The sequence below is a fragment of the Herpailurus yagouaroundi genome, unplaced genomic scaffold (assembly GCF_014898765.1).
Source record: "Herpailurus yagouaroundi ecotype Mexico unplaced genomic scaffold, PumYag 160, whole genome shotgun sequence".
Classification (NCBI taxonomy): domain Eukaryota; kingdom Metazoa; phylum Chordata; class Mammalia; order Carnivora; family Felidae; genus Herpailurus; species Herpailurus yagouaroundi.
In genome coordinates, this window is record NW_024412401.1 from 18890244 (window position 1) to 18901114 (window position 10871).

The following is a 10871-nucleotide window of genomic DNA, read 5'->3' on the forward strand; positions in this document are numbered from 1 at the left end:
TCTCATGGTGACTGCTGAATACAGCAGAATGTGGCCAGAGAACTGCTAGTGGAAATTCTATTTTGAAGTGGTACTAACTACTATGTAGTAAGTACCTGTGAGGTACCAGTCATTATTTTAGACCCATCATCTCTTTTAAGCCTCAGAAAGTCTAGGTGCTATTATTTCCATTTTCAGGTAAGAAAATGAGGCTCAGACTGGGAAATGGCTGATTCCAGTGAGGTGTGTGGAACATAGTCAGGTGAGGGACCACCGCCACCCACAGCCATGACCTGCCCCCTTGTGGCAGACCTCTGCTCTCCTCTGATCCTCCCAGCAGGCAGTCCCAATCATTTCCCTCCGGGCCGGAGAGCCCAAACCCCTTACTTAAAGCAGAAAAGAAACTGGGGCGTCTGGGTGGCGCAGTCGGTTAAGCGTCCGACTTCAGCCAGGTCACGATCTCGCGGTCTGTGAGTTCGAGCCCCGCGTCAGGCTCTGGGCTGATGGCTCAGAGCCTGGAGCCCGTTTCCGATTCTGTGTCTCCCTCTCTCTCTGCCCCTCCCCCGTTCATGCTCTGTCTCTCTCTGTCCCAAAAATAAATAAACGTTGAAAAAAAAAATAATTTAAAAAAAAAAAGAAAAGAAACCACCTGAGGTTACAAAGATAAGGTCATTTATTCACGTTATATTACTGGATTTTAAAGACAAAAATACAGTTCTGTTTTGAACACCAAGGTCAGACATTCCCCCCTCCCACTTACAATGGTAAACACATACATTTGCATACATGGGAGATCGAAATACACAGCACAACAGGTCTCTGGGACAGGACAGCTGCCGTACTGGCTGAGTGGGGCACCCACGCCCAGCCCTGAGGTCAGCAGAGACCCTGCCCAGACTGAGAGCCAGCACCAGCATTTCTTCTACCCTCTCGTGCCACCTCTGCCTTCTAATCTTTCCCAAAGGTCACTTCACGGGGTCACCAGCATCGGGATGGACAGAAACAGAGAAAGACACAGCACATAACAACTTCATGGTGACACCTTCCAGGTGAAGGAAATGCTCCCTGAACCCTCAGCCCTAACCTCCTCAGGGAGGAAAGAGGGCCCACAGCATCTTATAAACCAGGCAAGCATCCGGGCCTAACCTTGGGCCCAAGTGGGCCCCATGAAAGCACCAGAAGGTCAGCAAGTGGGGAACAGGTGAAGCAGAAGCTCCCTTGGTTCTGAGAACGAACCACACACTTGACTATTCCAGTGGAACATGAAGGAAAGTGTAACAGGAAAACAGGAGGAAAAAAAAAAGTCAGAATTTTTTTGTAAGAGTAAAGTATATAATAAAGAAGTTACAACTCAGGATATTTGTCTCCCTTCTTTTAAGGCACTTTGGAAAAGCCAGGATCTGGGGACAGAAGGAGAGGAGAGGTCTTCATTCTTTGTATTTCCCAAAACTCCCTCTCAGGGCGGTCATTCCTGGTTCCACTGACACCCCTGTCAAGGAAAGGGGGACTGACCGAACGAATACTCTTCGCATAGCCCAGCTGCTTCTGCAGTGGAAAATAATTTTTAACCAATACAAAGGCTTCTGGAAAAGAACCATGGTAGCATCCAAGATGCTCAAAGCGATAAAGGCACAGGTAAGACCAGGGCTGGGCACCAGTTCAGCCTCCACACTGAGGGCTGGCTTCCAGGAGGCCAGTGGTGGGGCTCTGGGCTGCCACCAGCTAAAGGGTCAACCCTGGGATTAGATAGCTGACTCTTTTTGCCCTTAGCTCAGGCTGGACCCGACAAGGGCAGCCAGGGGTAGCAACTGCCTTGTGCATCCCACCCCAGGCAGTCCTCGCTCTCCCCCAGGAGAGGTGGGTCTGGGGAATACACCCCTGTGGATCAGCCTCCCTGGAGTGCAAGCACCTGCTAAAAACCTGAAGGGGACTGGGAGGCTTTAGGCACCAGAGTGGTTGTGAGGGAGTGTGGGAGGGTTCAGCTGAACTTTCTAGATCTCTAATTAAAAGGCACATTCATGCTGGAGAATGAATAGTCTGTTTGACCCTGAGTGCCACAGGCAAGTTTTAGGGAACAGGCAAGAGGCAAAGGAACAAAAACGGAGAGGAAGGAAGGAGAAAGGAGACAGAAAGGAGAAAGGAGAAGGGGGGAGGAAGGAGAATGGGTCCAGCAAGGTAGGCCAGGCAATGTGGCTAGCACAGTGAAGGAGGTGGCCCCTGGACTCCACAGGGGCCAGAGCAGTGATTTCCTCCCCCTCCCCAGACTAAGGGCCAGTAAACAACCTGATTGCTATCATTTAGAACTCCACAGCCTAGGGCCCTAAAGGGAGGTCCCAGGGTCAGTGGGAAGAGGGGTGGAGGAGGTTCCCTCCCACCTGGGGAGGGTAGGGAGGTGGGGAGCTCTGCCTGGCAGACCTAGGCTTTTGCCTCCCCCAGAGGTCTAGCAGGATAACTCTGACCAGGGAGGTCTTGCCCTCAAAGGGCCCAAAAGTGATTTTGCTCTTTACAAAACCTGACCTGCCGGCCAAATCAGGCCACTACAGCATATGCTATTTCTCCCACTAAAAAATGCTCAATCCCCTCCCTACGTTTAAAACACCACAATAAAAATACATAGGAAATTCAAGTTTATATAGCATGCTCAGAAAAATAAATTGTCATGATTTAACACTAAACAGCTATGCAAATCTGGGTCAACACAAAATCAAGCTAGATCATAATAAAACCCGATTTGTTCTTTCTTTAAAATACTACAAACTGCTTTAAAAAAAAAAAAAAAAAGTCTTTACATTCAGAAATCAGACAATCTGGAGAAAGGCCACTGAATTTGAGGACACTCAAGGCTTTTGCTCTGATGGCTAACGTTGCCTTGGAATTCACACGTTAGCAGGGCAAAAGGTCGAAGGCTCAAGTTTTAAAATCCTTTTGCTAAGAAAAGACATACGCACACAAGTGATTGTGGTAGCTGCATACTGCTAAAAGGTGGGGGAGGAGTAAAATGAGAAAGGTCGAGATTGTGTTTTTCTGTTAGAATATGCAAACAAAAAACATCACACCAATCCGATTTCAGCAGCACTCTCCGATTTTTCATGAAGTAATAAGAATACCACAATTTAAAGCGAAATTCTTACCTATTTCACAACAGATTAGGAGTTTATCACTGGAAATGAGTCCCACAGTCACCAAATTTGGGGCTGTGTACTGATTCTTTGGGGTGACACTGTGAACATGCCGAGATTCCCCCAAAGGCTGATAGTTTCTACATTTACAAACACCTCGTAGAGCTAAGAAGTCACATGCTGAGCCAAGTTGGGGGCAAAATATCCCACTCGTCCTGGTCATCTGGAAAGGCATCTGAATGATGACTGGAGGGGGCCTATCACTCTGGTTGTTAAGAATGAAAGGGACCGGCCCAGCAGATTGGCAGAGACACACAGCAGAGGTCCCTGGCCATTTTCAGGTCTCTTATTAGTGTACCAAAATGCTAGCTCGGTGTCCCGATGTCCACTGTGATTTTGGTATACAACGGGTTTCTCTCTATGTCCAACACCTTGTAACTGAGTGTGTTCAAACCGTCAGAGAGCATAGTCTCCTTTGTATGTGCAATTCGGTCAAACCTACAAGAGAAAAACAGGCAAAGGGTTGGTGTCAAAACAAAAATCTTAAGAAAAAAAAACATGAAACATTTGTCCTTCATTGCCCCCCCACCCCCACCCCACCACCTAGTCTACTCTACCCAACTCATGGACAGATCCCTCCCTTCCCCTTGAGGCCTGGAGCCCTCACCAGAGCCTCATTCCTATAGCCTACCCCACCTGAAAGGGGAAAGAAAGAATGTAAATGAACATAGAACACACCTCTGAGGATTGGGTTCATTTTTCTTGTCTCTTGAGTGGCGGATCATCCGGCACTTGCCAACCACAGCATTTGGGCGAGAAACAGACATGCCTCTAAAAACTAACCTGCAAGGAGTGAAGGGACAAGTCGTCACTGCAAAGCTGCCATAAGGCTTGGGTCCGACAGCCCCAGACTGTTGCCCCATCCGCCATCTTGTTCACTGTTCTCACTCAGCCCATACCTCAGCTCACTGTGGCATCAGTTAAAACTCACGCTAATTCCCTGTGCCCTTTGACCACTGGTTCTGTAGTTTGTGTTGGTTGGGGAGTGTTCTGTGCCAGGCACTGGGGGTGTCTACCCTCACAGAACTTATAATGTGGACTTAGAACATAGGACCATCAGTGCCAGGATGGAGGTGAGGAGGGGAGGTGGTGGTGGGGAGCACAGAAGGAGAAGCCACTCACTCTACCTGAGCAAGACTAGGCAGAGCCAGCTATGAAGACGAATGGGTGCCCACAGAGCATTTAGGGCAGTCGGGACAGCACAGGCAAAGGCAGGGAGGCAGAGCAAACACAGGGCCCTCGGGGAACAACAGAAGCTTCTGGGGACTGGTGGAAAGAGTCTGGGGTAGAAAGTGGTCAGAGATGAGGCTGGAAAGAAGGGTGAAGGCTAAATCATGGAGGCCTTCTCAGAGCTTTTCGCATCCCATTTTTCAGATCAGTGCCAGTGTCTGAAAGGGGTAGAATATACAGTTACCCAAAGTTTTTGGCCAAAGGGAGGACTCTCTGATAAGCACTGTTAAGAATGGAGAGCAGAGAACAAGACTAGAGGCAGCCAGAACAGGGTGGAAGGTTCTGTGTAGATCTGGGGGAAAGGAATGAGGACCACAACCAAAGCCTTGACACAGCAGGAGCACAAGTTGGTTAAAAAGCAGGACTGGCCGGTCCTGGATAACTTAAAGGTTTCTGGCCTTGTCTCCCTCAGCGCCTGGCATACGGTGAGTTAGGTCCTTTATCTTTCAATAAAGCTGCTCCCCCAGCCACCCATCCTTCTAGTCCCTCCACCCTTGGGTGTCCATTCTCAGTGCTCCCTTCCCACTAACCCTCTTAACTGCTTGCATCTGTGGTGTCACATCAGCCCCTAACACCATCCTGTGGGTCTGAGGTTTGCCCAGGTGGTGCTGTGGAAGCAAGTTTGTTTCTGTCTGGACCCCCTGTCTGGGGCTTCAGTGTCCTCCCCATCGGGCCTGTGTGACACAGTGCTCTGTCTGAAGATGCTTGATAATCAATCCGCATCCTCTAAACCTCATGTTTTCTTCCAGGTTGATAGTAAAGACCTGGGTCTATGACAGGTTCTCACACAAAGCTAAACTTGACTGACTTGGGTGCTGCTCTGACAGACACATTCTGTTAATTGATCAAATTAAGGTACTCCAATTCGGGAAGGAGCTAGGGTATATTCTGATATCAAGCTCAGTGACAAGCTCAGACTAACTCCCAGAGGGAGAAGTTACATCTTATCTGGAGATGGCAGGGTTGAAGTTTCCACTGTCAGGGAGAACTGGGCAGAATGTGGTTTCAAATGCCACTGGTGTTTTGTTTTGTTTTTTCTTTTTACCATCTGCAATGACAATGCACATGATAAAGGAGCCCTGGGGGTGTGGATGGGGCGGACAGGGCTGGTAGAAAGTAGTGGTTGTTGGGGCTGGGTGGGTCCACAGAAGTTCATTATACTACTCAGTCCTCTTTTATGTTTGTTAAAAATATTCCAAAATAAACAAATAGCACAAAGATTTTGTAAAGGAACTTAGGATCCTGCCCAAAGAAACTTGTTTCATAATCAAACGGGACCACAATGAGATGCTGAATTTTTGCAAAGGGCATGTTTACTTCTTTAGGACAAAATGGCATGTGGGATAAATCAAAGTAAACCCAACCCTTTATTTGGTTCTCATTTTGCACGTTCCAAGGCTAATGCAAAAATCACAAAAGCTAAACTTCCTAAAGACATTTTTCAGCACCTGTAGCACCTACAGCAGGGCACATCTAAGAATTTGGGCTGAGTGGGGACTACATCCCTCCCAAGGGTCAATCCTTGCAGAATAATCAGGCACTGATTGAAAAACTGGAAGTGAAGGGAGACAGGGGAGAAAGACATCTAAGTTGGGACAATTACCTGTTAAAAATGTCATCATCTTCACCTCCCCAGCCCCAATAATTATTCGGAAATCCATTGATGGTGAGAAATTGCTGTTTACTTAGAGCAGAGACACCTCCAAAATACTGAACATAAGGTAGGCTGGGGGAAAAACACACACGCACACACACACACACAAAGAAAACCAGTGGTTAGTAAGTTTTGACTTTCAAAATAAAGCATGCTCAAAGCACAAATAAATGCTTCTGAAGTTATTTTTATTCTCTGGAACTTATAAATTGGGGATTTATAAGGGTTTTCTTTGTTCTGTTTTTATATATCAGTAGAGAAGACACAGAAGTCAAAAAGTAGAATTTGCTCTAAGAATATTGTGTTGCTTCTATGGTTACCTGGAAAATTAGTCAATGACGAGAGAGCATAAGCGCACTTCCTGTGCCCCATTCAGGAAACTGCTTCCCATGTGTCCTGCTCCTGCATGAGAAATGCTTATCCAGGAGGTCCTGGAAACCGAGATTGTGGTAAAGTCTCCCTGTGCCCACCCTGTCATGCCCTCCCTTTCCACCCTCAGCCCATCTACCAGTCTAACTTTCATTCTTCCACAGGTATACTGGCTTGAACTCTGACCCCAACAGTCAAAATAGCGTTTCCGAAAATTTGCCAAAATAAAATTTTCTAGGAAATTTCTACCACATCCCGACTTAGCAAAATGTATAATGGTGAATCTATTTTGATACATTTTCAAGAAGTGGGGCATCAGGGCTCTCATCTTTCCACACCTTTTTGTATTTTACTATATTTTTAACGTTTATTTCTTTATTTTGAGAGAGAGTGTGTGTGCATGGGCGCTAGCATGAGCAGGGAAAACACACTGAGAGAGAGGTCCCAAGCAGGTTCCGGGCTGCCAGCGCTGAGCCCTCAGAGCCCAACACGGGGCTGGATCTCAGGAACTGTGAGATCACAACCTGAGTCGAAACCAAGAGTCAGAAGCTTAACTGACTGAGCCACCCAGGTGCCCCGATATTTTACTATTTCAATGGTTATGAATCATGAGCTTCTGAAGGATGCAGACGGAGCACCAATGAGAAATGTTAACACTCAGATCATACCCGGAAGCCAGGCAAAGGCTTTCCTATGGGTCCTTTAAAGGCTGTGGTTTTGGGATGACCTTGTATGCAGCACCAAACCACACTAGGGCTCTTACTGGAATCCAAAGAGACTAAAATCCATCACACAATTTAAGGAAAACTAACTCAGACTTGAAGGGGGAAGTCAGCCAAACCATACAGAGCATATGAAAAAAAAGCTGCAATGATTATTTTCAAATACATTCAGGACATTGGACTAGAAGTATCCATGAAGATCCAGAAGGGCCTGCTTTAATGAGTCAAAGGTAATCTATCTATAATTAGGTGTCATCAGTTAGGGGCCCAGTTACCCACCTTTGGACACACGTCACACAACCGTCCGCACCTGATTACAAGTGAGGGTTTGAACCAGGTGGCCAGGCCACTAAGGTTTGTCACGATCAGCATTTTTACAAAAAAAGGGACTCTTCGTGACCTCACGGGGAAGCGCATGCCGAGCTGATGAGATTCAGTTTGCTGTCTGTGTTTTCTCTGACCCACCACCTCATCCCCCAAGCCTGACTGGTTCTGGGTAAAACAAGCACGGTGCTGTGGCAAAGAATGAGGTCCTTACCACCACGCTTCAAGGGGAGAAATTAAGAGGGGACAGGGTTTGAGCCTGTGTCTCTTAAAGAGAAGAAGGTACATAAACAGGGAAGAGGGGAGAGGGCACAGGGTGATGTTTAGAGTCAAATTCTCCTCACAGCATCCTTAGTTTCATAGCCCTCACTGCCCCCAGCAAGGGAAGACAGAAAGAAATGGGAATAAAAGGAGTCTGAAAGAAAGCATTCATATCTAAACCAAGGGACTGCTGACTGGCACAGGCCTGCCACACCACGGCGGCGCACCCAGGCCAGGGATGCCTAGCACGTGGGGTCTGCAGCACAGCTTCCTGGAGCTTCAAGCTAACGTAGAGCAAGGAGGGAAAGGTCAGCATACTCAACTAACAGGTGATTTTAAACAATTCTATGTTAATATAAACGGATAATTATGGAGCAAAATGCAGATTTCTTTTTTTAAGATTAAAAAAAAAAGACTACATAAGGCTATTTTCCATCTATGACCTTAAGATTATACTATTGCTCTTAGAGAGAGGCATTGGCTGACCTCTCACTAGGGGCATTTTGGTGGGAAAGTTTGGGTCCTCATGCTTAAACAGAAGCCTGTGCTTTGCAGGGAAACAGTATCATGTTCCTTCTTAAAGTACCAAGGTATATCTGCCAAGGTACCCAATCCCAAGAATCTACTTGGGGAAAATGAGTCCAATTTGCTTCCCAAACTGTGTGGGGAAGAGGACAGAAGAAAGCAAGGAAATACAGCATCTGTTTGGAGCCTAAAGGCAAGAGCCATCCCAAACATAAAAACTCTTCTTGCCTGGATGTGTAGAGGTAGGGGTGTTTCTGAACTTCACTTTTCTTCTCAAGTTTTACGGACTTTGGGCTTAAAAAGCACCCAGTTCTCAGAGGAAAAATTCTCCTCCAAGAACCTAAAGAGACACTCCTGGGCTACAGGAATTGCATTTCCTAGTCATCATGTAAGAGTGAAACATGTTTCCTGCAGATTCTGGTGAACATCTCTTACCTAAATCCAAACTTATCCATTGCTACAGAAATGTGCCGTGGCTGTGAAAAACACCTGTAGGCATTATGATCATTCATTGGAATGAGGTCCACGTCGCTAAACACAAAGCAGTTGTAGTCATAATCCTTCAAGGCCTCTTGAAAGCCAATGTTGAGGAGCTTGGCACGATTGAACATGGTTTCTCCAGCCTGGTGCACAAAAAAAGAAGTGATATCAGATGCCATAAGGCCAATGAGCAGAACACTCCCAGGGACTGGTGACTTTGTCAACTACATGGGATCATTAGTCCACTCATTTTTCTGCTTTCACTTTACAAATCAATACGGAATGGCATGCCCTGAGTCAGCAATCCCACTTCTAGGAATTATCATGTGGGACTTGCAAATATGCGAATAAGAACAACTTGCTCACCACGGGATTTTCATCACAGCAAAAGACTGCAAACAATGACATAAGCTTTTGCTAGGGAACCAGTTAAATAAATCATGTAATAACCATATAACGGAATAGAATTGTTCAAAAAAATAAGGAAGCTCTAAAAGGAAATGATCTCCAAGATAGTATTGTTAGGTGAAAAGGTACTTAGACCTATGTGTCATATATTTACACACTATATATAGACTAATTCCCATGAAGACACCCAGGAAACTGGTGCCTATTGGACTTTTTACCCTTCTCCCCTCTTTGTATGGTTGATTATGGTTTGATCACCACATTGTGTGCCCCTTCAAGATGTCTATTATTAAACTAGGTACCAGAGAAATATGGTGAGCCCAAGTCAATCTCTGCCCTCATGGTGCTCACAATGTAGGGTGGGAAGCAGTGTGATACACACTATGATAGAAACAGGGTGTATGAGAGAGAAGAGGACACATACTTCAGGATGCCAACCACTGGGTCCTGAAGCACCAAGTCTGTTGGTGCAAAGGTACTTCATTTATTTTATTTACCTGTTTATTTTCAGTCTCTCCCACTAGAATAGAAGCTCAATGAAAACTGGAATTTTTAACTTTTTATTTCCCTAGTTCCCAGAACACTGCCTGGCATACAATAAGAGCTCAATAAATAACTGCTGGATGGATGGATGGATGGATGGATGGATGGACCAAAGGATGGGTTTCAACAAACAATGGCAGATGAAAATTCTTCTAGGAAGCTTCAACCAAAGGGCTCCCTCGGGGTCACCATCATGGGGCTCTGTCCTTACCAACTCGCACAGCCCCAGGGTAGTAAGGACAGTGATAGCATCGACACTACCATTCTTACATTTAGCAGTCCACAAGCCCTTCCATATGTGTATTCTCATCCCGGCCAGAATCCTCCCAAAGATGCCAGGAAGGAACTAAGGCACATAAGCAACACAGCTGGTGCTGGACCCAACACTGTGAAATCCGCATTTAGTGCTCCTTCTCAATATCTCTTGGGATCAACAAGATCAGAGCCCTCTACTTTGGGGGAAAATATACTCACAAGAGCCTACAGTGGCTACACAATCCAAAGGTGGGATACCCAACATCCACTCTCCAGGCCCACAAGAGAAGATTTGGAAACTGGTGCTTTATAAGGCTACCTGTGTGAGTACAGAGCATATGGATGGTGCCACAGCTACCCAACCTCAGGTGGGTGACTCAGAAACGAAACCACTTAAGAAACACGAGTACCAGGAAGTCAGATAGAATAGCCAAGAGACGAGTGAATGGATTAAGGAAGTATTTTACACAGGAGCTCCTTTGTTCAGCCCATGACAAAGCTTTCTAATCATGCATGGGGAAAGGAGAAAGCCAGGCCCAACAGCACATACTGTGTTCTGTGGTTGTCCCCACCAGTTAAGAGTCATTCAAAATCCTGCCTTCAGCTAATTCTCTGTAAGTCCTGAGGCAAAAAGAAGTTTAAAGTTTAGAAACCAGATTTGAAAACTATAAAACTGTTATAATCACTATTATTACAACACACTGCTAAAATTAATTGGGATATATAACATGAAAGGCATCGGATAAGTGTCTGACATGCATTTAAACATCTCAACAATCTTGTAACAACCTTCATCCCAACCCAGATTTACTTCATTCTTGCCATACCCTTCTGCCTTCTGGCAATGGGGGGAGAGGCCTGCACCTGGTACTTTCCTTCTTGCTCCTCTAGCCCCAACGAGACCCTAAGAATTAGCTTTCTCTAAATATTTTAAAACACAAT

General features: G+C 45.9%; 1 protein-coding gene across 2 annotated transcripts; it reads right to left on the reverse strand.

Moving 5' to 3' along the window:
- Positions 1-629: 629 nt before the first annotated feature.
- Positions 630-9250, reverse strand: B4GALT1 (beta-1,4-galactosyltransferase 1). Of its 2 annotated transcripts, XM_040481461.1 has the most exons (4): positions 8679-8981; positions 5992-6114; positions 3837-3941; positions 630-3596 (listed from the first exon to the last, which is right to left on the reverse strand). In XM_040481461.1, exons 1-4 carry the CDS (start codon positions 8900-8902, stop codon positions 3464-3466), a joined length of 585 nt encoding a protein of 194 aa, XP_040337395.1. In that variant the 5' UTR covers positions 8903-8981; the 3' UTR covers positions 630-3463. The 2 variants fall into 2 exon arrangements, with proteins under 2 accessions (XP_040337395.1, XP_040337396.1); XM_040481462.1 differs by lacking the exon at positions 5992-6114 and having other exon boundaries at positions 8679-9250.
- Between the last annotated feature and the right edge of the window lie 1621 nt (positions 9251-10871).

What these genes read in the sequence shown, in the direction of transcription:
- B4GALT1 (XM_040481461.1), bottom strand. Translation starts at nt 8,902, where the DNA reads ATGGCATCTGATATCACTTCTTTTTTTGTGCACCAGGCTGGAGAAACC. An exon ending in ATGGATAAGTTTGGATTTAG is followed by an intron (nt 6,115 to 8,678) that starts GTAAGAGATGTT and finishes TTTTTCCCCCAG; the next exon opens with CCTACCTTATGTTCAGTATT. An exon ending in AATGAACCCAATCCTCAGAG is followed by an intron (nt 3,597 to 3,836) that starts GTGTGTTCTATG and finishes TTTCTCTTGTAG; the next exon opens with GTTTGACCGAATTGCACATA.